At 40.8% G+C, this 27,437-nt stretch overlaps 1 protein-coding gene across 1 annotated transcript in view; it reads right to left on the bottom strand.

Moving 5' to 3' along the window:
- Positions 1-27,437, bottom strand: part of LOC308299728 (transmembrane protein 132C) — a gene marked incomplete at both ends in the record, with an annotated part of 240,674 nt that overhangs the window by 149,439 nt on the left and 63,798 nt on the right. The window contains one exon of the mRNA XM_080743518.1: positions 11,493-12,414. Coding sequence (XP_080599644.1) covers positions 11,493-12,414 — 922 coding nt within the window. The remainder of the gene's footprint in view (positions 1-11,492; positions 12,415-27,437) is intronic.

The following is a 27,437-nucleotide window of genomic DNA, read 5'->3' as shown; positions in this document are numbered from 1 at the left end:
TTAACTAGTCACTAAATCTGCACAATCATTTTGTGAATTAGACCCCTGTACAAATTGTCCAAAAAGGATCAACTGTTAGTATTTCACATTGTACTTTTCATCCTTTAGATTGTATATGTCAGGAAGGGATATGGCAAAATACCTTCACACAGTGGTGCAATTCAGTCTCTCACAGCAAGCATTGTACTATAATAGCAATATGACATATTGTAAATCTTCCAGTCATGCAGCCCTTGAAATCCCCAGTTTCCATGGCCTGACAGTGAACCATTTAACTTATAAAAGAAGTGCTAGTGCAGTATAATAATATACACACACCTTAGCACACTGCCAGATATTTAATAGTTAATTTGCATTCATCAGCAACACTGCCCCTAGGGGATCAACCGTATATGAAAACATGTAGAATTGTTTAGTCAAAATTACAATGCAGCTGGGGCTATTTATCTTGTGAAACGGCTGTTAATTTTCTCAGGGGGAAACAGTGTTTTCATTTGCATGTTGAATGTGTAACTGGATAGCCCCGTTCCAACCTGTTAGAGCATTCTCTCCATGGCTATAATGAGACAAGGAGCAAGGTAATGCTCATTCCTAGCATGACAAACATGCTATGAATTTACAGTTGGCATGCCACAAAGCCATGCATGTGTGTGTGTGTGTGTGTGTGTGTGTGTGTGTGTGTGTGTGTGCGTGCGTGCGTGCGTGCGTGCGTGCGTGCGTGCGTGCGTGCGTGCGTGCGTGCGTGCGGGCGGGCGTGTGCGGGCGTGTGCGGGCGGGCGTGTGCGGGCGGGCGGGCGGGCGGGCGCACACGCTCACAGAACAATAGTCTCCAACTTCGTTATGGCCAATTCACTATCACTCTCTTTTAGGGGTTTGAGTGATGTTTAACATCACTAAGCATTGTGAAGCGACGTTGACGGACTACTAAGTGTTAGTCCAACCCTCTGCGTACAGTGCGTAGGCGAGTGCTAAATGGACAATATGTCTTGTCTGGAAACAATATGTATTTTACTATACAGTTCAACACAAATAGCTGTCTGCAGTTATAGTGAAGTCTGTCATTTCAACTATTTTCAGCTGTCAAAGGACATATTGATTCCTACAGTAGCTCTACAGTATGCATGTACTGTACAGCATGTACTGTATGTTGTGTGGCGGTTCACCTACACTATGAATGAACAAATACATGTTTTGTGCTGATGGAACATTTTATGGATTAAGTGATTCATTTGATAAATAATGATGTAAACACTTGTTGAGTGACTTCTGCATTTTCACCACTGTATACATTTTAAATACATAGGCTATGTTGTACAGTATTGTAACCTCAAAACTAGGCCAGCAGGAGTAGAATTCAAAAAGTCATTTGAAAATCATTTTTAATGCTGTTGTTTTGTTCCTTTGTTTAATGTGGGCAAGTAAAGCCCCTTGAAATAAGAATCTCATACATTGGGATGCAGTGGCTCAGGAGCGGCTGCTTGGGATTCTGAAGGTTCCCAGTTCGATCCCTGGCTACTCCTGCCTCTACCGTCAATGGGTGAATGAATGTATTGCACAATAAAGGGCACTATATAAATGTGCCATTTATCAATTTACTTTAAACGTGTGCGCAGGTGATGTGTTGAAACTGCAGTTTATGTATTATGAAATGGTAGTTATGTGTGAGAGGCATTAGGCTACATATAAAAGCAGTCTGGGAAAAAGGAGAACAATCTATTCCAGTGAGCAGTTGAAAGTACGTGAAATAAGGGAAACTGGTAAAATGCCTGAAAAGATTTTAATGCCTTAATAGATTTTATAGAAAGAGTTAAAATAAGAGGGGTAAAAGAGAGTCAAGAGACAAACCCAGGTAAGCACATGGTGAAAAAGAGCGGAGAGTTTAATTAGATTAATACTGCGTTTGCTTTTAATGCAGATAAAAATGTCAAATCACATGGACTAACCATTTTCAATTTATTATTCAAACTGCCAAGATAAGATCCTCTAGTCTAGGATCCATCCACAATGCACAATCAACAGAGAAAGCCATTTAACCTTCTTATTGGCCAGGAGCAGGCACATGCACACAGACATCAAAGGGGGCATGAGCTATTTTCGATATTTTCACCAAAAGGCCCTTTTAGAAATTTCAGCCCCTGCCTCTCTAACATTCTCTGCACGTCCCTGGCCATGAGAACGGAAGAGGAAGCGCAGTTATAGGAAAAGATTGCAACCTTGAATGACAGTCACCAAGCTGAGTTGGCAGCCATGAGAGAAGATAGGAAAAAGTGACAATTTAAGGACATTTAAATACCTCTAAAATGACAAATTAAACACTGGCCAAATTGTCAAATATTAGAGGCAGCAATTGTGAAAATAGCAGATCTACATGCTCACACCGTGTTATACAAAATGTAATGCCTCAACTCTTAGTGCTCGTCAGGATGGGGGGGAACCCAGTTCAAATAGGATTATATTGGGGGTGCGGCCTGAAAAGGTTGAGAACCACTGCTTTAGACATGTGGATCGCTATGATATCATCTCATCTCTATGGCACATCTGAAGAGAAATACTGGACTTAGTGATTTGACTATGAATTGGGATGGTTCCTTCTAGGGAAGTGTAAACTTCCACATGTAAGGGGTTGATTGTCATGTGAAAGCTTGTGAATTGGATCATGAAGGAGCTGCGTACAGCCTGCGTAGAGTGATCATCAGCGACCCTCACCACTAGATCCCAAAAAGGAACATCAGGTTTTTAGGTCAATTACTTACTTAGTTTTTATTCATTGCCTTTTTGAATTGAAAGACAGATATTGGAGAAAGGAGAGTTACTGGACGTCATTTGTATCCATTGACTTTGTTGCTCTAGCCATTTGTTTCTTTCCTTTTGATCATTATTGACACTGTCCATGGTGCTGAAGTGCTTTGTGACATTCAGTTCAGTTCGGTGTGCGTGCGTGTGTGTGTGCGTGCATGCATGTGCGTGTGCGTGTGGAGGGGGGGGGGGGGGGGGTTATTGTAATGAACTTCCATATTTCCATGTGGCCTTCCTTCTAATCCCACCAAATTTCTTGTACAGACTAAGGCAGAATCCCAATGTTCTCCAATATTTGGTCACAAATGTATATGAACAAAGAAATGTGGGGTGGAAAATATAAATCATATTATGACCACATTTGGACATCGGCTAGCCCCTTTCAGGAAGTGAATGAGGCTGAAAACTTTGTCCAAAAACAGAGTCATAAGTCACAGATTCATCATAACCTGCCACATGAAGCCATGCTGTTATTGGACCCAGTCTTTTTTAGTCTATGGCTTCTGTTTCAGCACGGTTCCAGCCTGCAGTACAGCATGTATCTGTCTGTGTGTGCATGCAAGAAGCAGTAGTTTGATATGTATATATTCAACTGAATTTCCCTCTGGATTAAAAATATATATGGTCTATCTACATTCATGCAGAGATGTCTGCACAAATGCGCACATGCATGCGTATACCCACTGGATGAAATTAAAACATTAATTGCATTTCAATTATCACATTAGCTTCCATATATTTTAGCTTTAGATAGAGACCTGATATAATTATCTTCCATTTAACTGTATTGATATAATCCTGGCTCCCGCCCCTGTATCTACAGTACAGTAATGGTCAAATTCTATAGTGTCAAACAACTAATAGAAGAGATAATGACTATGCTTTCATTACAGCATGCGGAATCTATTGATGTATGGTAACATTTTCCCCACCATTCCAGATACTGTATGGTAGATGTGTCCCTTTATCACCTGTTTACAAAGCTGCCACACAATTACCATAGCAACAAACAATGACATGCTGAACGTTGCTTAATGTACTGTCATATCGTATTCTAGATGTGCAAAGCTTTTTCCTTTACAAAAGTAAAGATATCAAAATGATCTACCAGCTTTCAAAAGCAATCACATCTCACAAGCATCTGTTGCCTGTTATTCATCAGCAATATCTGGTGGGATTTCTTTCTTTTTTTTTTTTTTTTTAAAGCTATCTGGATGTTTTGTAAAAGTGTGCCCACCACTGCAGTAGTTGAGAGAAGGAAGTGGTTATAAACTAGCTTTGCATTGCTCAAAAATGCACATAACTATGCTGGGAAATAAGTGGTTGGAGAGATACTAAACACACATGCAGCACATCCAGCACAGATCACAGGTGACAGAACCAAGGCATGTGCACGAGGAAAGGCTGTCCAGAGAGATTTTCAGTAGCCTTTTGTCACAAGTTAAGACTGTGGTGGAGGAAAGGGAGGAGCGGGGACACATAGTAAGATGGAGAAGGGGGGTTACTCCAGGGAACATAAATAGATAATGATGCCTTGGCCACCGGGAGACTAGCAAACCCCAAGAGCATCTTATAAGCTAAGCTGTACTTAGATGCTTGGGTACAAACACTCACGTACGCATGCACGCACGCACACATGCACATGCACACTGCACGCACGCACAGACACACACACACAAGCGCGCGCACACACATGCATGCACACACACACACACACACACACACACACACACACACACACACACACACACACACACACACACACACACACACACACACACACACAGTACATTGACGAATGAAGGCTTACATGCTATGCAGTATACACAGAGATAGAGATCAAAAGAGAGCACTTGAGACATAATATACGTAATTAATATAGTAAAGATAGAAAGGAAGAGGACAGGGCACTCTCTTTCTCTTCTCTTCATAGTTCATACACGCATGTACGCATGCACGCACGTACCGGTATGCGCGTACACGCGCGCACGCGCGCGCACACACACACACACACACACACACACACACACACACACACACACACACACACACACACACACACACACACACACACACACACACACACACACACACACCAGCCACTGGGATTCAGATAATGAGTTGAAAAGCTAATGAGTTGAAATCAAGCGGTTATAACCACCTGTAAAGGGTCTTTCAAAGGTCAACAGCAGTATTAACAGGAGATAAAACAACAATGTGGAGGCAGCTTGTAATTCTTAAGCACTTTTAGGTCTCATGGTTTTGGTTGCTGATGAGGTATTTTTCCATTTTCCCAAATAATTATTAAAAATAAATGAAAAAAGTTATTGAAAAAACACGGCCTGCTCACGTATTAGGAGGGTAGTATGAGTCACCAGAAAAAATAATGGGTGTTTTTAATTAATCTATCATGGTTAAAATTTGAATTTGAAGTTACAATGGGTGTGTATGTGGAGAGGAACTGGGCCTGGAGGGCCTGATAACATTTACATCAAATATCTAAATATTGAATCAAGCAAATTAAAAACTGATCAGGGTGTCCATAAAAGCCTGATTAGACGATAAAATGACCAAAAGTTTTTTTTTTGAAAGTGGAATACCCCTTTAAGAAAAGTTACAATTCTGTCACAAACTGTCAAATGCGATAAACGCACACATCAAATACAAACTGGGAGTCCATCATCACTGGAGTGAGTGAAAAACCAATGAGGTCTTCTGGCAGATTTCCTGCTCACCCATGGTCGACAAATTGCCAAGACTCTCTGTCACAGCCCCACTTTAAGGCTGCTAACTGCTTCATATGCTGTGATCTAGATCTCATGCATAAAAGGTAGCCAAGCGGAAAATACTGATTCCTTACATCTTCATTTGCATGACACAACATGGTGACATTTCAGTCACTTTGTCTCAATCAAATGGATACTCAGGGCTGAATGAATCAATAACAACTGTGTCTGCTGACGAGGGACTGCCACAATTAAAAACATGAGAACATAAAAACATTAATACAAAACATTAACAACACAATACATAATAGGGCATACCGGTATACTATCAAGTCAAATATGAATAGCTCTCCATGCAGTGACAGCATGGGAAGAGGGCTTCTGACAGGAGAAGCCATTAAATAACCTACTGTTTCTCTTAATGAACAGTTTGTTTTTGAAATGTCCATAATCTCAGCATCTGTCTCTACCTGTCTAACTTGTAAATCCCAGTCACAAACAACTTGTTTTTAGAGTAAATACAGGTCCTAACAAGACAAGTGACAATGCTGGAAAGACTTTTCCAAACAAATGCTCATTAGAGGATACATCGTCAAATTTGCCACTGTGATGAATTGTTTCACAGCATCACTGAACAAATGGCAAACAAATGAGTATTTAGTCACCAAGTAAAAGCAACTTGACAACTTAACATGAACCATCACTGTCACTCAAAACTCCCCACAATACAATACTTAAATATAAAAGATAGAAAATACAAATATTGCACTGCATTAAAGTAGACACACCAAGGCAGATTAGTATGACATGTTAGCTATTGCAGTGGTTTTCAAACTTTTCGTGACAAGGCACACCAATGAGCAAGTCAAAATCTCAAGGCTTCCCTTAGAAACAAGAAATCTTGTGAAATAAAATGTTGTCAACCAATCATCAAGGACGATGATACATGAAAGAAGAAGAAGGCACACTTGCATTCTTAGTTAAACTGGCCAATCTGTACGCTCACAAAGCATTGCACACAAGTTTCTGTATTGGGAAATGAGTGCGCACAAATTACCGATATTGCAAATTAAGTAGTAGTTGTATATATTGCAATAATAATGTACAGTTGTTACAAAATTTTAAGGCACACACACCATGGACTCGTCTTATGGCACTCTTTGGAAACCGCTGATATGGGTAGTCCAGTAAATTCACGCTATGGCAAATTTCACAAGCGAGAAAAAGAGGAATGATACTATATTTCCCTCTTCATCTGCTATAAAGCTTTTTGATGTATTCTCTAACTTGTTTTGACAATGATGGATTACATACATCAAAGGAACCAAAACCATGTCAAATATAGCTGCAAGCAGTGATGCAGGGGCCATGGAATGCAAGGCAATATGCAAAAAGCGTAATAAAGCACAATAAGCCAAAGAAACACAATAGATTGAACTTGAGACAAAGCACCCCATGAAATTAACTAAAGAGAATTCTCAGCAGAGTGCTGAGGGAGTGTGGATATTGTAATGTATCTCTGTATTGTGTTGCTTATAATGCAGATTTCAAAATCGTGTCACAAAGTCAGTTAATCATGACCAATGTTTGCAATTGTTTTTACATCATCTTTCTAGATGGAGTGTAAGTATTCTAATTAGATTCATATATGTTGTCACCATAGCGACAATGTGTGGTTAGTCCGCTACATATTCCGACAGTGGATGTCGGGGGTGTCCTTCTGCCACTGTAAGAAGATCATGGTGCTGTTTATAATAATAATAATAATTAAGACCATAAATTATTCCAACAGGGGAAACTACTTTTCAGATTGACCCAGCTGTTGGTCATATTTAGCACACCGGGAAGCAATTAGGGGATAAGAATCACACTCATTGACACCGGGGATAGGAATCCCGAAATGACCCTCTACATTACTGCAAAGTTTCATAAAAACTTGAGTCTGCATTATGTGCTAGGGGCAGATGAATAATCTTCATGAAACAATATTCATTGGCCCCTGGAGGCCCCTTTTTGTTCGTAGATATTGGTCCAAAGGTCATCTTAATATTCTAGATATGAAATAGGATGACCAGACTATTAAGAAAAATAAAAAGGAAACATATTCGATAGGACTGCAGCATAAGGTACTTTCAAAAACAGAGGAGCAGTAAATTGAATTAATGATACAGACAGTGAATCATTCCAGAATGACTCACAATCGCCAAGGCCCTCTTGAGATAATGATAACCTACTGAGCATAGCGCTACACAGATAACTGACAAATTGATATACCGCTAGGTACACCATAAAATCTGGTCTGTTAACTCATGATCAAATGAACAGAAAGTGACATATTTCCATCATTATTTCCATGTTCACGCAGTACAACAGTGAAGTACAACAGTGTTCATGAGCACCCTTGCAGCGCATATGGATGGAGAGGTGAGGTTATTCTCAATTTTAGTTTACCAATGTTCAGAGCCGTTTCTGGGCCCATGGGGGCCCTAAGCATGATTCTGCTATTGGGCCTTCCCGCGAAAAAATAATAGGCCTAATATTTTTTATCGTTTTTTTAATCCATTTTATAATGGAAATATTATATATATATAATATAAATGAATAAATAAAAAACAACAACAACAGGCAACTTATTTTTGCTATGTTTGATTTGTTCTTTTCTTATTTAAATAAAAAATGAAATCTTCCCCATAGGGGTGCTGGAACACCTGCAGCACCCCTAGTTCCCATGCTGTTCCCACGCTCCTGCAAAGTGGCCACTGTGCCAAAACATCACTTTCTTTTTCAGCGGTGTGGAGATGCGCGGAAGCAAAGAAAGTCACCACAGTTTGATTTGATCGTTGCTTAGTCAATTATGAAGGGATTTTAAAAATTAAAACTTCTCCATATTGCTTGGGAAGTCTACAGTACTTGGCCTTTGCGATTCGCTAATTCGCATCGCGATTTCGGTTTGAAAACGATTAACAATGCAGCAGTAGTTATTTTCTGCTGAGGAGGGGGCGGTGGGGGGCCTTTTGACCGGCGGGGGCCCTACGCAGAGTGCGTAGTCTGCGTATATGGCCCGCCGGCGCTGCCAATGTTCAATGCCAATTATACACAATTAGAAGCATTAATCACAATTATTAGCATGATAATTTTGAACAATGCATCAACTAAAATTCCATGACAGTGACAGCACTGCTAGTAGAGCTGGCAAACTGAAGGATCATTTTATCCCTGTGTGGTCTCAAGTATATAGTGGAGGCAGTAAGACACATTTTACTTCAAGTCATGATGCAAAGGTCCCCTTTGGTATGGAAGTACCTTAGGGCCATTGGAAAGAATTTATCCAAAGAGACAAGTTAGATCACCCTTCATTTTCTTTTTATAGCCATTTAAAAAATGGCCGCCAACAATAAACCACTATTACACCAGACCCCATATCTTTGCTTCTGTTAGAGCTATAATAATAATATTGGTGTCAAAGTGTACATTTTTGGGGTCTAGGAGTTCAATTAAATAGGTTTCAAAGCAAAAAACCCAATACTTCACTGATTAACATGACAGCGGGGGGTAAAATATGCAAATTTCATGAAAAATAACACGTTTTAACAGGGTAACCTACCCCCCACCCCTCCCCCTAAACTTTGATTCACTTTTCCTTTGGTATGGAAGTACCTTGGGGCCATAGGAAACAATGTATCCAAAGAGACAATTTAGATCACCCTTCATTTTCTATCTATAGCCATTTTAAAAATGGCCGCCAACAATAAACCACTATTACACCAGACCCCAACTTTGCTTCTGTTAGAGCTAAAATAATAATATTGGTGTCAAGGTGTACATTGTTGGGGTCTAGGAATTCAACTAAACAGGTTTCAATGCAAAAAACCCAATACTTCACTGATTAACATGACAGCGGGGGGTAAAATATGCAAATTTCATGAAAAATAACACGTTTTAACAGGGTAACCTACCCCCCCACCCCTCCCCCTAAACTTTGATTCACTTTTCCTTTGGTATGGAAGTACCTTGGGGCCATAGGAAACAATGTATCCAAAGAGACAATTTAGATCACCCTTCATTTTCTATCTATAGCCATTTTAAAAATGGCCGCCAACAATAAACCACTATTACACCAGACCCCAACTTTGCTTCTGTTAGAGCTAAAATAATAATATTGGTGTCAAAGTGTACATTGTTGGGGTCTAGGAATTCAACTAAACAGGTTTCAATGCAAAAAACCCAATACTTCACTGATTAACATGACAGCGGGGGGTAAAATATGCAAATTTCATGAAAAATAACACGTTTTAACAGGGTAACCTACCCCCCCACCCCTCCCCCTAAACTTTGATTCACTTTTCCTTTGGTATGGAAGTACCTTGGGGCCATAGGAAACAATGTATCCAAAGAGACAATTTAGATCACCCTTCATTTTCTATCTATAGCCATTTTAAAAATGGCCGCCAACAATAAACCACTATTACACCAGACCCCAACTTTGCTTCTGTTAGAGCTAAAATAATAATATTGGTGTCAAAGTGTACATTGTTGGGGTCTAGGAATTCAACTAAACAGGTTTCAATGCAAAAAACCCAATACTTCACTGATTAACATGACAGCGGGGGGTAAAATATGCAAATTTCATGAAAAATAACACGTTTTAACAGGGTAACCTACCCCCCCACCCCTCCCCCTAAACTTTGATTCACTTTTCCTTTGGTATGGAAGTACCTTGGGGCCATAGGAAACAATGTATCCAAAGAGACAATTTAGATCACCCTTCATTTTCTATCTATAGCCATTTTAAAAATGGCCGCCAACAATAAACCACTATTACACCAGACCCCAACTTTGCTTCTGTTAGAGCTAAAATAATAATATTGGTGTCAAAGTGTACATTGTTGGGGTCTAGGAATTCAACTAAACAGGTTTCAATGCAAAAAACCCAATACTTCACTGATTAACATGACAGCGGGGGGTAAAATATGCAAATTTCATGAAAAATAACACGTTTTAACAGGGTAACCTACCCCCCCACCCCTCCCCCTAAACTTTGATTCACTTTTCCTTTGGTATGGAAGTACCTTGGGGCCATAGGAAACAATGTATCCAAAGAGACAATTTAGATCACCCTTCATTTTCTATCTATAGCCATTTTAAAAATGGCCGCCAACAATAAACCACTATTACACCAGACCCCAACTTTGCTTCTGTTAGAGCTAAAATAATAATATTGGTGTCAAAGTGTACATTGTTGGGGTCTAGGAATTCAACTAAACAGGTTTCAATGCAAAAAACCCAATACTTCACTGATTAACATGACAGCGGGGGGTAAAATATGCAAATTTCATGAAAAATAACACGTTTTAACAGGGTAACCTACCCCCCCACCCCTCCCCCTAAACTTTGATTCACTTTTCCTTTGGTATGGAAGTACCTTGGGGCCATAGGAAACAATGTATCCAAAGAGACAATTTAGATCACCCTTCATTTTCTATCTATAGCCATTTTAAAAATGGCCGCCAACAATAAACCACTATTACACCAGACCCCAACTTTGCTTCTGTTAGAGCTAAAATAATAATATTGGTGTCAAAGTGTACATTGTTGGGGTCTAGGAATTCAACTAAACAGGTTTCAATGCAAAAAACCCAATACTTCACTAATTAACATGACAGCGGGGGTATAATATGCAAATTTCATGAAAAAGAATACGTTTTAACATCTTATCATAACATTATCTATAGCCATTTTAAAAATGGCCGCCAACAATAAACCACTATTACATCAGACTTGGTTTATTGTTGGCGGCCATTTTTAAAATGGCTATAAAAAGAAAATGAAGGGTGATCTAACTTGTCTCTTTGGATAAATTCTTTCCAACGGCCCTAAGGTACTTCCATACCAAAGGGCACCTTTGCATCATGACTTGAAGTTAACAGCTTATTTTTCGGCCTTACTGCCTCCACTAATAGGTATACTCACCTGAGAGTGAAGATTTGCACAGGAGAAAGAGCAGAAAGGGCAAGAAATGTTGAGATGGTCTCTCTTTGCCGGATGGGTTTGGAAGGGACCATCACCACAAAGTTGTTGTCCAGTCTCAGCTCTGACAGAGGCTGGAAAAGCCTCACACTCCCAATACGCTGCATGGGCGTAGGCCCTGCAAAATAGCCCATGGGCCCCTGCTGCTCAGCATGTATGGAGCTACCCTTTCGTGAGTCCTCTGAACTGCAGTCCCCGTTTTCCGAAGATTGCACCATGTAGTATAGTTCCACTGGAGTACCCTGGGCCTGCTCGGACGCCCTCTGCCTGCCCGGTCTCACGGTGGGGGGGCTGAACCAGCTGGCCAGGGGCTCCAGTTCAGCCACACATATCCCCAGTTCACCTTTTAGCCTGCACGTACCGCGCACTTCCTGTGTCTCATGAAAGGCAAACATCCTGACACAGGGCAGCTTGTGGATGGCACTGTAGTCGTCCCAATCCCTTCCCGCAACATAGAACAAGACCTGGACCTTGGGCCAGCTGGGGTGGACCCTCTCGCTGATGATGTAGGTATGGACCTTCCAGTTGAACGTAAAGAGAGGCGATGAAGGCGACGACGCGGAGGATGGCGATGGTGGCACATTGAAGGGCCCTGGCGAGGTCTGTAAAAGGTCTAGAGGTAAAGGCTGCTGGACAGACAGGGGCCCATAGCTGGCGTTAACAAAGGGCATCTGACGCGCCTGGTGAATGAAGAAGGACTCTGTGCGGGCCTGTAGGCTGGAGTTCCTCATCAGGTCTTGGTTGGCCTCCTGCAGGAAGAAGGCAGACTCGGCATTGACGATCTGGTAGCTGACAGGCAGGTAGATGGGCATGGGACCATACCTCTGCAGGCCCTCTAGGATCACCCTGCCATCCACTGATGAAACTGAGAGAGAGAGAGAGAAAGAGAGAGAGACAGAGAGAGAGAGAGAGACAGAGAGACAGAGAGAGAGAGAGAGAGAGAGAGAGAGAGAGAGAGAGAGAGAGAGAGAGAGAGCTACATGTTACATTTCTGTTGAAAATACCTTCAATGAGTCACAGTGAATCCTTGTCTCAGAGCCCAGATTATTATTATTTCTTTTTTTGCTGCTGCCTCTATTCTGATTTATATGCAAGTCTTATTTATTTTATGTTTTCAAACCCAGAACTAATGGAGCTACAACCTTTTTCAGTTCAACTTTAACTTTTGGACATTACCCATTTCCTTTTTCTTTTCTTTTCGTTTTATTTATTTATTTTTTGCTGCTCAAAGCCAGTCAGTGGAAAGAGGTACTCTCAATCAACCACCTCAAGGACAAATGGACAATATAGATTGTTTGATGGATTTCTGGATGCATGGATAAAATAATTGATTTATAGAATAGATTTATGGATTGATTAATGGATTGAAAGCAAAAAGCCAAGGAGAATGATGTCAGTGGTGTGTAAGAACAAAAGTACCTGCTGATGAACTGAGGAGCAATGTGATTATTTATGTAAGTAAATAGAACCAGGGCCATATGAAATGGAAGCAAAAACCTGAAAATAAAATGAGAAAGACTAGTAGCAAAAAGAAGGTAATGACAAAAATGCGATGGAATAATTCAGGAGCATGGCTGGCGAACTTTGCATACCAAGTAATGTTTGCACACAATCCTGCAAGCTGCAACTGTAGCCAGGCAATCATATCTTCAGTCCATTTTAGTGGTGAATGTTAAATGGTTTGTTGAAGACATTTCCATTTGATATCACTTTCATGAGTCACTGCGCTCATTTAAAATAATATGTTAGACTGAATTCAAAATACATGTCTTTCTAAGCTGCAAGCTTATCAGTCCACGCTGCTTCCCTTTTGCTCTCTACCCACTTCAACCCTCACTACTCCAGTCTGTTCCTCACTTTTACACCATCTGCCCTGCACTTTTTCCTTCTTCTCATCTTGAGTCAGTGCTAGCTTATGCTCCTTCCATCTTCCTTCTCTTCACACAACTTCTCTCCATCACTTCTCTTCCAACACTATTTCATCTCAAACCCCCGCCCTCGTCTCTGCCGTGCCGCCTTTACAAACAACTCTGTTCCCAACCACAGCACACACACACACACACCATTTAGAAACAACCAGATCCCTCCTATTAGTCCTGACACAACCAGCATAGCCCTGTCACCCCACCCGCTCACCCCTCCACCCCCCACCCCCCCAACTTCTCCTTTCCCCTCCGCCATCAAGCTCCAGATATTTGGGCTGATGGAAGATCCCAGGAGAGGCCATTGATTTTCTGTCCCGACTACTCCACACGCTGTGGAGAGACGTGGCGGTGATTTGTGATGGTCTGACGTAGTGGGGCAATGACCGGTTGGCCAGATGGAGAGACAGCTGGTACAGGCACAAGTGCTGCAATCCTAAACAGCCCAGCTCCAGTGGTGTGTTTTTCGTTTTTATTTTTTTCCACGCAAACCAAACTATTCTTGATTCTTATATCATTGTTCTCATTTTGTGTTTGTTGACCGACTGACTGGATGTTGTCATAGTTTACCACCCACATATATTTTGCTACATTACTGTATCTTGACTTGTAAGCATGAATACCTAACGTTATGAACAATATCAGAGATCATTGTCAATGGATTATGGTTTCACTACAAGAAAATTATGTTTATCCTGGTTAAGACAATGAACATTGCTGCAGGTCCTAGATGGTGCTGGTGCATGATTACATTGAGGATTTTCTCTATCCCTCCTCTCCTGTTTGGCTGGAGGGGATGTGACACACTGTCCCAGTTTCCACTTACAGTACTACTATGACAGAACAGACTCCTGTGAATGGCTCATTATAGCAGAACAATAGTGTAATTTGTAATAACCTCAGATTTGGAATGTTTCTCTCTAAAGATCGAATCGTGTTGATCTCAGGATCCACATGGGAACGGTGTGGCTCCAATGTGGATTTCAGACCTAACTGTGGCTACTTCTGTGACGTCAGTCGTCTGTGACGCATACTGTATGACTTCAAAATTGGGCAAGTTCTCAGAATTTCAGCCCTGTTGAAATAGCTCTATATATTTCCAAAAATATATAAAAGCCAGCGGTGTGTGAAATTAGCTCTGGACTCACACACTCTCACAAAACAAACACAGACCGACCCTCTTAGGCTACGTACACACAAAGAGGATTCACTGAGTCATTTTCAAAGCGTTTACCGTACATGCAGAATCGTCTCAAGAGATGTGTGTGTGTGTCCCGTGTGTCCACATGGTAAACCACTGAGAAGTTTGAGAACGCAACAAAACCACTCTATAGGCCTATACAGTATGCCAGTCCTGTGAGAGGAACTGTAAAACTGCCACAAAGCACCAAAAAAGAGACAGCGCGATGTTGTTGGTTTTTCAGGAAATATGCGTATTCGGTTGTACAGACGGAGACGCGAGGGCGGCGTCTTCAGATTTATTCACTCTGGGAGCCGGTTTCAAAGATGAAATATTCGGGCACCCAAAACGCAGGCTCCGTGTGGCTGAAAGGTCAAATGTGTATATATGCGGATTCACCTAAAATTCTATTTGTATGGACGGTGCCTTATTGACAGCTAGCCACACAATAGTAATAATATGACATTCATTGAATAATGTATCTTACTAAAGCCCTGGAATTACAGCCCCATACTTGCCCTTGAGATAAAGTCTCCTGTCTTCATGGTCTTCATGGTCATGATCACATATCAAACATGGAGCAGAGATGAAACAGCCTTATCATTAGGCAGATGTTAGATTCATTTTGTTATGGCGGTTGTTCTTATATATAGGGTGAGCTGAAGCCTATGTAAATCCTGCAACATGGGGTGAATGGGCATCTAAAAACACACTCTAGAAATAAGTATCCACTTCCCCCGGTAATATAGTCTCCAGATTCCTTTTTTTATTACAGTACGTTTTCCATCACTGTACGATCAGCAGATCTCAAACCAAGTTATATAATCCTTCTTCCTTTAGCGTTTCCTTTCCTCCACCTCTTCTTCCTCTAATAACTACAAATAATTAATCAAACAAACGTCTTATATGAGAGCAAGAGATATATGTAGCGACGGAATTGATTGAGGTAAAGGGAGGAAAGATGAGAGAGGGGAGGAAATAAATGTGTGTCTATGTAGCTACATGGGGGCTGGATACGGTCGGGGGATTGAGATTCTACTCTATAGGTGCTGAGAGAATAGTGCAAGTGCATGCTTGTAGCAGAAAATGAGGTGATGTGCGAGGCCTGTATGTCTCCCCCCTTCTCACGACCCAGTTTCACAATGGAGTACATGCTTGTACTGACATCTCTAATCATAGCCAAACCATTGCTTTATGGCAAATCTGCAAGACACAACAAACAACCGTACATGCAACAGCTACTGTAGATGTAATAAACAAGAACATCATATCCAGTGCATTCAGAGGTAAGGCCACACTGAACAACTAAAACATACTAACATCAATTATAAAAAAGCACTCAGAAAAGGCACTCAGACTAATGGAAAAAGAAAACAAGAGCATTTGGGCTTTTTGAGTAGGCTAAGTCACTTTCCATTCATCGTACTGAAATGAAATAATGACGCTCAAAGCTAAAGGCTGAAAAGAACAGATAACCTACGCTGCTAATTGACAGCTTCAAGAGCTTTACAGGGCAAACGGCTTATTAGGTAAAGCTAAATAATCTAACTCAATATTGGCCAGTAATGTTGAACACTACAGAGTCATGCTTATATGACAAATAACTATCTGAAAGGACCCAGTAAGCCCAGTATAGATGCATCCAGGATACACACCCTATTTTTACTACGATACCACAATAACATTGGGAACGACAAGATCCATCTAAAAGTACCACACCTGATACCTCACAAGTATCGTCAACCTCGAACGCAAGTGAGAAACCACCAATCTTTTACATATGGATTCACCTGCCATGTTATGAAAGGCATCATCCTTGTTTACTCTGCTCTGTGATTCTGGCACACGGAAGCTTAAACCCAGGAAAGATTAAGAGGCAATTAAAAAACAAACATCACACTGATAAACTAGAGGAGTTTTTCAATGTTAAAGAGGCGGCAACCTGACTAGGCTACTCGATCTGTGGGAAGATTTGTGAATTTTCCTCTGAGGCACGTGCACAGGGGCATCACAAGGGGTAGGAAAGTGGGACTGAGTTACTGGGGCCCAAGGTGGAGGGGCCCTAATAACTTTATCTATTGAAAAATAGCAGATATACAAGCTCACAGCGCGGCACCGAGTGCCGCGCTGCGAGCTTGTAGATCTGCTATTTTTGAAAGGTTGTGAAAATGTGTGAAAATCTTTGAATATATGTATTTTTTAAGCGAACATTTCTAACTCAAACTTTGCTTCTGGGGGTCCCTGGAACGTCATATTTTGAGATCGGGGTCCGTGGCCAAATACATATCATCTTGGGGGTCCTTGACATAGGTTTCTTGCACACATTTTCACGATTTTTCAAAAATAGCAGATCTACAAGCTCGCAGCGCGGCACTCGGTGCCGCGCTGTGAGCTTGTATATCTGCTGGTAAGTTAAAACAAACAGGTAAGTTAGTGATATTACTCCTCCCCCTAGTTTAAGAAAATGTGATCATGGGGGAGCAATTGCTCAGAGGCCAGTGGTGTCACGGTCAGTCTCTCAGATCACTGTCACAGAGCAGCTATACCTGTATACTCCACACCATCTCTATCTCACTAGCCATGTGTGTTTATAAATTAAAATGACACATCTGATGCCACGGCGTGCTGAGGCGAGTTTTAAATTAGATAGCGTGTCAGTTTATCTCAAAACTCACAGGATCTCAACACATATACAAGCGACTTTGGAAATAGAAAAGTGCTACATAAATTCCAAATATTACAAAAGGATACAAGATAAACAAGTGAAATTGTGATCAATGAAACGGAACGTTTTGCAGACATTATTGGAACACTATAAAACCGAACCTTATAAATGATCTTTGTGGAATTCCCTCTCCTGATTGTGTTCAATTGGTACGCCTGAACGTTTATCTAGTTTACTAAAGAGCTGGGGAAACGGGGAGCCCCTGTTACAGAACGAACACTCCACAGCAATTGTGGTTTAACTTTAACCACTTAAACGTGATAAACATTTGACCGGGGTCCTCCAGGTTACTGCTACAAACATGGACCACTTGATATATGTTCCCCCTTTCTCTCTACACCCCAAAAAATAGCTGATCTACAAGCTCACAGATTGGCTATTTTTGTCCCAGAAGAGGGGAGCTTGGGTTCATGCGATTGGTTTTCCCAAAGTGGGTGCCGTGGCACCCTAGGGTGCCGTGATGCCAGTCCGGTTTTGGAATTCATCAATATCACTTCAGTAAGTATAACCACTTAGACCCTCTATATAATACAGTATCTGGCTTAAAGTCCTGTTCGCAATTTGGTGTTAGGGGAGTTTCTCACCTGAACTGAGTCAGTGGGTCCCTAGACATGAAAAATCACCGAGGTGCTCGTCCGCCATAGTGCCACGAATGGCGCAATGGCCAAATCAAATATGGCTGCCATCGGCTATGATGAAAATCCAACTTTTCTGTTTCTGGGTATATATGCACATGTAATACCTCTATTTGGACTAATTGTGGTGTGGGGAATTCATTTCTGATATTGTTTTGACCATTTTGGGTGATTTGGACCTCAAAAGGTCATGGTCAAGGTCATTTTGCTATTCCGAAGACCGTGGGCCATAACTTGGCCATTGTTAGGAGTAAAAACAGGTGCAGTAGGTCTAAATCAACTAATGCTGACATGTATAATTCATTTCTGACATTGTTTTGACCATTAAGGATCATCTTGTCTTTGAAATATCAATGTCAATGCCATTTTTTAAAAACGATTTTGTTCATTACTTGCACTTTTATAGTATTTTTTGTAAGTTTGTTACTATTTTATAGTAAGTTTGTTTTGTTTATAACAAAAGACATACTAGTGAGAAATACAACAAGTAAACATCCACATTTAACTTTAAAGGGGGGTTTTAAATGGGTGTTTAAATGAGCAAATAAGACTATTTACGAATAAAAGTGACAAATAAAATCACACAACAAAAGCACACACAAAATTAAATAACAATTTCCCTCAAAGTGCACCATATTGTGATTGTGTGCATCCAAGTTAGTATGATGTGTTTTTACAGGATGGATTTGCCATTGTTCCATGGCAAAATATGATGCACCGATATCCATCAGCAAGGCAGCCATATCCTCGAGAGTCGAAGTGTTCCTTGCATCCATCCATGTTCCATTGGTTCTAGTCTTTCCTCAGGTTCCTTGGCTGTTGCAAGCAGGTGGCAAGACATGCACTAGAAAGGTGCCTTGTTGGTATCAGCAGTTGTACTTCTCTGCTACCAATGCTGTGTCTTGTTCTGTCAAGGTCTTTGCCTCTCCAAAGTTTGTTAGATATTGTATTCGGTCAGAAGCCATAGCTGCATGCTTAGTCCCCACCTGGCCCATGCAGTCATCTCCAGTTTCCAAGGCATATGTCCCCTGATCACTGTCTTGGCTAGTGGTGCTCCAAGATGAGAGACTGCTTGATGCTGTAGAAGCATGTGCCGCTGCACACCTAGTGCCATACTGCTACCAGATCTACTTAATCCCCAGTGCTTGGAAGTATCACTACGACAACTCTCTGGGGTCCACTCATAATCCTGGCGACCCATTATTCCCTCCATTAGGTTAGGGTTATGGGTAGGTTTAGTTATAATAGGGCCAGTTGACTCCACATGTACCAGCAGCTTGGTGACAGCCTCCTCAATCTAGTTCAATCTTTGGGATCTCTTCACCTTCAGCCCCTTTTGCATGGAGCCACTCATCATCATCAGAGATAACAGACGCACCCATCCCTCATCAACTTTACAAATTCTGGGTGTCTGAGGAGAACACACAGCTCTCCAGCTGTGTGTTCGGAATATGGTGTCCATTCAAGCTTGTGGCTATGTAGGTAGAACGGCTGCCTTGGAATCTGAAGGTTCCAGGGTCGATTTCTGGCTCCTCCTGCTTATTTGTCGAAGTGTCCTTAAGCAAGACACTGAACCCCTAACTGCTCCTGGTGAGCACCTTGCATGGTTTCATGGTGTGAATGTATGTGTGAATGTGTGTGTTAATGGGCGAATGTGAAATACATTGTACAGTGCTTTGGAGAACAGCTCTATATACTGTAAATGCAGTCCATTTACCATTATCAGCTCTGTTGTCTCTGTTGATGATGTCGCTAGTGGAGAAGAGATCCCAGACATCTTGAATAGGATTGAGGAGGCTGACACCTGGTGCATGTTCAGCCTCCATTATAACTAAGCCTATCCCTAACCTTCACTAACCTAATGGTCAGAATAATGGGATGTCGGAACTATGAGCGGACCCCAGAGAGTTGTTGTCTCCTTCACATTACTGCTATATTACACCCCATATTTCCAAGCACTGGGGATGAAGGAGATCTGGCAGCAGTATGGCTCTGGTGAGACTCACTTCTACTGCATCAAGCAGTCTCATCTTGGAGCACAACTAGCCAAGACAGTGATCAAGGCACATATGCCTTGGAGACAGGAGATGACTGCATGGGCCAGGTGAGGATTAAACATGTAGTTATGGCTTCTGACCGAGTGCAATATCTAACAAACTTTGGAGAGGGAAAGACCTTGACAGAACAAGACAGCATTGGTAGCAGAGAAGTACAACTGCTGATACCAACAAGGCACCTTTCTAGCGCGTTTCTTGCCACCTGCTTGCAACAGCCAAGGAACCTGAGGAAAGACTAGAACCAATGGAACATGGAACAGGACATGACATAAAGGCTTGTCCTGTTGTCCAGGACAAGTGCCCATACTATGGAGTGGAGGGAGCAAGGGGGGTCATTAGCCGTCCTTTTGTTATTATTTCAATGTATGACATTTTTATCCGGACAAGTGACTTTTGTCCCCGGACAAGTGAATGGGAAATATACTTGTCCAAAGGACAACTGCCTCAAAAAGTCAATGTCAAGCTCTGATGGATGGAAGGAGCACTTTGACTTTAGTACACTCCTGCCATGTCTGAAGCAAGACACTCGACACTGATGGAGTTCTGTGCATCATATTTTGCCATGGAACAATGACAAATCCATCCTGTAAAAACACCTCATACTAACTTGCATGCACACAATCACAATATGGTGCACTTTGAGGGAAATTGTTATTTAATGTTGTGTGATTTTGTTGTGTAATTTTATTTGTCACTTTTATTCGTAAATAGTCTTATCTGCTCATTTAAACACCCATTTAAAAACCCCCCTTTAAAGTTAAATGTGGATGTTTACTTGTTGTATTTCTTACTAGTATGTATTTTGTTATAAACAAAACAAACTTACTATAAAATAGTAACAAACTTACAAAAAATACTATAAAAGTGCAAGTAATGAACAAAATCGTTTTTGAAAAATGGCATTGACATTGATATTTCAAAGACAAGATGATCCTTAATGGTCAAAACAATGTCAGAAATGAATTATACATGTCAGCATTAGTTGATTTAGACCTACTGCACCTGTTTTTACTCCTAACAATGGCCAAGTTATGGCCCACGGTCTTCGGAATAGCAAAATGACCTTGACCATGACCTTTTGAGGTCCAAATCACCCAAAATGGTCAAAACAATATCAGAAATGAATTCCCCATACCCCAATTAGTCCAAATGAAGGTATTACATGTGCATATACACCCAGAAACAGAAAAGTTGGATTTTCATCATAGCCGATGGCAGCCATATTTGATTTGGCCATTGCGCCATTCGTGGCACTATGGCGGACGAGCACCTCGGTGATTTTTCATGTCTAGGGACCCACTGACTCAGTTCAGGTGAGAAACTCCCCTAACACCAAATTGCGAACAGGACTTTAAGCCAGATACTGTAATAAAACAGAGGGTCTAAAACAGTAAAACAGACCTTATTTGCACTGTACTTGATGAGTTCTTTTTCTATCTACCCCAACAACTTTCTTCAACGAAAATAGCAGATCTAAAAGCTCGAGTTTTGGTGAACCTTCCCCTCAGAATAGGGATGCTGGGGTTCAAGGCGTTAAACGTCAAGTATAAAGTTATTTTAAGTCAGTTCGGATGGAAACGGATATGTCTCCGTGTTATACCGTATCTCAGGTGGAAAGATGTGTAGGCCTATATTTAAAAAGGTTTGAAAACCCCTGGGTTAAACATCACTCACACCACCTTTAATCAGAATGAAGGCGAACGAGGCTTCATTACTAGGCTATTTATGCTAGTATTTACCCGCCCCCCCTAAGCACCCAGTATGTATATGTTCAAGCACTACTATACATGTGCCTTCATAATTGGAGTGCCTTTGGGCTTCCAAAATGTTCCACTGTCATCCGTGGCCACTAATACAATATCCTAGTTAGTAGGTTGTCCAGAGGGACAGCTACGGCCACTCGGCCAGTTGAGACATACTAGCACACTAATTGATTTAAGTGCACATGCACCTTAATTGCCTGACACAAGAGAACTATAGGCAAGAACAGAGATTCCACCAATAGACCGAGGTTAATCAGATCACATGGAAGAGAAGCAGACCTCATCTTTCATCGCCAGGCAACACTTTCATGCAGCAATCGATTGGCTAAATCATATTTCCCCCTTTATGAAAAATGAAAGAAAATAAGGAATTGTGACTAGGCCATGATGGATAGGGTGAGCCCAATATACTTTATGGATATCAGCAATAAGTCTTTTCTTTGTGTTTGTACATTTGGGTCTTTGCTTTCACTGATTTTGTTAAAAATGCATATAGATAATGCATGCTACTCTTCCCCCATCTCTCCCCCTCACTCCCTCTCATCTGACCTTCTGTGTGTGTGTGTGTGTGTGTGTGTGTGTGTGTGTGTGTGTGTGTGTGTGTGTGTGTGTGTGTGTGTGTGTGTCACCTCCCTACCAGAGATGTAGCCCTTCCAAACTATACCGAATGCCGATACAGATACAGTACAAGAATCTTTGGTGATTATCGGAGGCATTTCTGATGCTGTTATTAGTATCGGAACAACTTTATGCATAGTAGAATCCTCATTGTTAATTCTTAAATCTACCCACATATTGTATCAATTTTTAGAGTTAAATTAACCGCTGAGATTTCATGTATGCCTCCAAAAACTTCCTTTTTTGTTTTAAAAACGATTTAAAATAGTGAAAATAGTGTGCTTGTAGATCTTGTATGATGAAGTAAGGCTTTACTTTACGAAAGAAAGTACAAATTTGAAACTTGTAGATACAAGGTTTCTGCCCAACAGTCACGTTATGTATAACATGCCAGTTTTGGGGTGCACAGTACTGTACCATCTCCACAAAAGCTAAACAGATAGATGGTTAAAAAGTGCATTCTGTAAGGAAAAGTTTCATGTTGTGTGTCTAAGAGCTGGGAGGTGCGACTGTATTTCCATCTGGCAACCAGAGATTCATTTCTGATAGCAGGTGTATGTGGATTAATGACAGAAAAAGAGCTAACAAATATCTAAACATACTGAATCTGAAAAATACCTTTGTTCCCCAAAAGCCTGAATAGACATAACATGTCATTTTTCTTTTCTTTGTGAAATATCCTTTAAGTAAAACAAATCTCAGTACTTCTTCCCTCACTGTCAGTAAATCAATATCACACCAACCGCCCAAGTTTCCTCGGACCACAAGCATTGACGAAATGCTTCACCTCTAACAACCCTGCAGCACAAGAGGTTGAAACATAGGTGAACACTCCATGCTATCCTCAACAAGTACTGTGAACTCCTATCATAGCATGACAACGACTTTTGATCTTCTTGCTGTAGAATACATGTATACAGTATGTTCACTTTTATCATGGATATTTCTGTAATTCAGCCTCAAAGGGCATAATAATTATGCATGCTAAGCAGCACCCTAGTGTTATACAAAGAGTGAAATATTTGCAAAAACACTGTGAAATAGCACAGTGAAAAGCTCTGCAGCAGCTGGCATACTTGTGAGTCTCATTCTCACAATGAGAACACACTATGACACATGGAAGGAATACTAGCTTAGAATGGTGTATGATTCAAGGTTTGGATATGCTTGTGTGTGAAACTGTTAGGAGAGTAAAGACTAAAACAGCACAATTGTATATCCGATTCTATAGGCATGTGCAGAACATGCAGACCTCAGAATGCATGAAAGAAAGGTATTAACGAAGAATGATTCACAATGCAGACCCGTCCTGTGGCTGCCAGCATTAATTGTCATGGTGTAATGTAATAAGTATAGCAATAAGCAGTCTTGACCAGCGTCCTATGGTGACATCCGTGACCGTGACCCTATATGAAGTAGCATCAAAGTTATCATAGTCAACTAAAACTAGAACACAACTAGAATTGAAAAAAAAAAGAACAAACAGAAACAACTCCAAGGCCTTAAAAAAAGTATAACCAACTGAAACTGTATTCTGTGTTTACTAAAGAATGTCCTTATTTTTAGTCTTTGTCAGTATTACCCGGTACATAAATAGGTCTATATTGTGGATGGACCTTCCAATTCTTAGCTGTGCTTTTTTTTTTTATTAGCTGTGCCAACATGTTTTAATGGCGATCTTGTTGCCAGTGAAGCCTGAAATGCTTGTTTTCTACCCCTGTTCCTGTTCTTATTCGAACTCATTATATTTAGACAAATGTGCCACACAGTTTTGTTTTCTACAATAACCTTGGGGAAGTCTATAAATACAGTGCCTACGGAGCAGCTAGGGGATAAGCAGTCGTGTGTTCTACCGCATTATGCTATATACGCAGTATAACGTTCAAGAAAATAAGAAAAAAATCATATACCATCCAATAACCGTCTGAAGAAGTGTATTGATATGCAGGAGGAGGGAAGCAAGAATGTAGACTTTGAATACCCTTTTTCATGTGATAATGTGGCGTCCGAGGTGTTTAGGCTTATACAGTATGTGGCAATTGTCTTGACTATGTTGGTCCAGTGAAATTATCGCACACATTGTGGCAATTCCCCTTGCCACTGATTACATTTAAGACCCTTTAGCATGTTTCCTGTGGTTCCCCATAAGTTTTAACTGACATTATTTGAGTTTGACAAGTTTGAGTTAACATGTTTGTATTGCACTGTATTTGTTTCAAAGAATGATTTGTTTGTTTGTGTTGATACTTGATAGTTTGTTTCATTGACTCCAGTGTAGGGAGTAGGCTCAAGCACACCTCGATCACAACTTGAATGCAGACCTGTGGATTTGTGTAAAGTGGGAAATTGGGTTAATTATTATAATTATAGTCTGGGTTTGAGTTATTATGTAAGTAGTTATTTGAGTATGAGTGACACTTTAAATGTGTCTGAATTATTTTGTCCTTGGACATGGAAAGAGGCTGGTTTATTATAATTGTGGAATCAATTCACAGTTGGTACGGTCCAGTGGGAGGGGCTTAGCCTTTATAAGAAGGGCCTACTGCTCTGACAGTTAACTCTCCCCACGCTTTGAACGTTAACGTTCGCCCCATTTTTTACAGAACCTCGATGCCAATACGGCGCTCGTTCGGTTCGTTCGTCTGATGACTGTAAGCTGATGAGGGGTCGCGCGGCCGTCTACTGTAAACACATTTTCCGCGGTGATGGTGTAAAAAATCCATTATGCGTTAGATCAACGGAGAACAATTCACTTCCTTGTTGATTTCCTCTGGCTGTAAGGCTCTGTGGCCAGTGACTGGTCTTCTTCTTCTTCAACACATAACAGGCAAATTCACATTCATTCTCGCATGACGCCGCCCTCTGCTGCCTGGCAGACCAAAGTGCACTATTGCACAATAAAAAATAAATAAATAAATAAATAAATAAATGTCTGTCTATCTGCTATAACGTCGCAAAGGTAAGCCGCTTTTTGATGGCACCAGACCCAATAAATAAATAAATAATCTGGCAGTAGGAGAGTTAAAGAAGGGCTGGGGATGAGTTAAGACCTAACGCCAACTGCTGGCCAGTGAGCTGTCTTTGGTTTATGCTGTACCTTTTTTGATCATTTTGCCTGGACACTTAAGGTGAATAAAACAACTTGCTTTTGCAACAAAAGACTCTGATGTTCTACTTTTGAATCCTTGCTATAGAGATTTTTTAGTATTTTGAGTATCAGATATTTTTGGGTATTGTTATGCGTGCCTAGTGGCCAAACACTACCCTCACTCAAAGTCAGAGTGTGACGCACATGCTCATTCACGCATGTGCTCGCGAGCGGTAGGGCATTAACCAAAAAGTTGACAAGTCAGTCGACTTCCACCAGGGAAAATCAAAAGTAAAAAAAAAAAAAATGTCAGCGGTGCGTGCACTCTCCACTCTGTCACATCGACAGGCTGGACAGACAGTGCAGTGACTACAGTCAGAAGTCCTAATAGTCGCCACCAACTTTATCCTGTTGGATCCAACATTATATAGGAATTAAGATTGTTATTATTCAATGCTGGTTGCAGTGGAATCTATAATATTAACATCAAAACAAAAGCCAAATTAAGGGAGAAAGGATTGCTTTAGGCTATTCTATGAAGCCCAGAAGTAAGTAATATTGAAAGGTGCTTTACACACAGCAACCAAGTTGATTGCAAGGTAGTGTTGATTTTGTCAATTTAAACTATGATGAAAAATGTTCGTCGACTACCTTTTTTCACTGACGAAAACGAAATAAAAACGAAACGAAAACTAAGCTATGACAGGGGCGTAGCCAGGAATTACATTTTGGTAGGCGAAATGCCAGACCCCCCCCCCCCCCCCCCCCCCCCTGTCTAACGTTATAATTAAAACACTATTCCAGTATATTCAGTGTAAGGGCTAGTTATTTTCAAAAAGCACATGGAGCATTAAACAAACAAGGCGAACATTGCTCCCAAATAGTGACATAGGCCTATTTCAACTTGTGATTACAACACTAGCTAAATTGGTTCAAAGTAAACATAATGTGTCCCTTAAAATACATGGCTCACAACAACATGCGGCGGGGCTTGAGCTTGAAAATATCGATAATTTTGAGAGTGAACTACTCCTTTAATGAAATACATTTTATTTTTTATTTAAGGCCTATTCCCACTGAGCCAGATAACAGATAAAAAAAATCTCTTTCTTTAGATATTTTTCCATTCAAAGTGGATGGTAGATACAGATAAAATAAATATCTACCATGCACAGATATTTGCCACAGGTACTTTTATCTGTGGTAGATATTATAGATATATTTTTTATCTGTTATCTGGCCCAGTGGGAATGGGCCTTACATTTATGGAAGAGGCTTGCTTAACGAGTTGTAATATGCTACAGCTGGAGAGACAACAATACATCAATTCTTAATCCAGCAGTGCTGGATTTAAACAACACAATGATCACGTATTGTGTTTGGAAGCTGTTTACCTACTACATTAAGGACTTTATTCATTTGGAACAGAGGATATCCTACAGGTAGGAGGAAAGCAGAATGGACTTTGTTCAGTGTGTTATTGTCTCTGTTGTTGCGACTTGAGTTAAATAGCCCAGCAGCCCAAATTTACATCTCTAAAAGGGTAACACTTTCTCAATGGCCAGGCCGCCTACTAGACAATGAATGGAACTGGTTGAGCGACATTCTATAGGCCTATGGTCCTCTCCACACTGTAGGCCTACTGCCCAGTCAGGCCTTTACACAATGGAAATGAGACTTTTTTTTTCTTTTTTTTGGAGATTTTTATTTTTTTTATTTTTTGCCAGATCATTTCTCAGTTGGTAGGCGGTCGCCTCGTTCGCCTACCGCTCCCTACGCCCCTGAGCTATGATGACTAAAACTAAGACTAAATATATTGACAATTTCGTCAACAAAAACTAGATTAAAATGATAGGGAGGGACTAGTGGAAAAGAGATCCAGTACAACTAAAAGACAAGT

The sequence above is a fragment of the Nannobrachium achirus genome, assembly GCF_963921795.1.
Source record: "Nannobrachium achirus genome assembly, chromosome: 15".
Taxonomy (NCBI): Eukaryota; Metazoa; Chordata; class Actinopteri; order Myctophiformes; family Myctophidae; genus Nannobrachium; species Nannobrachium achirus.
Note: the sequence above shows the minus strand (reverse complement) of the source record. Positions and strands in the feature narration are given on the sequence as shown.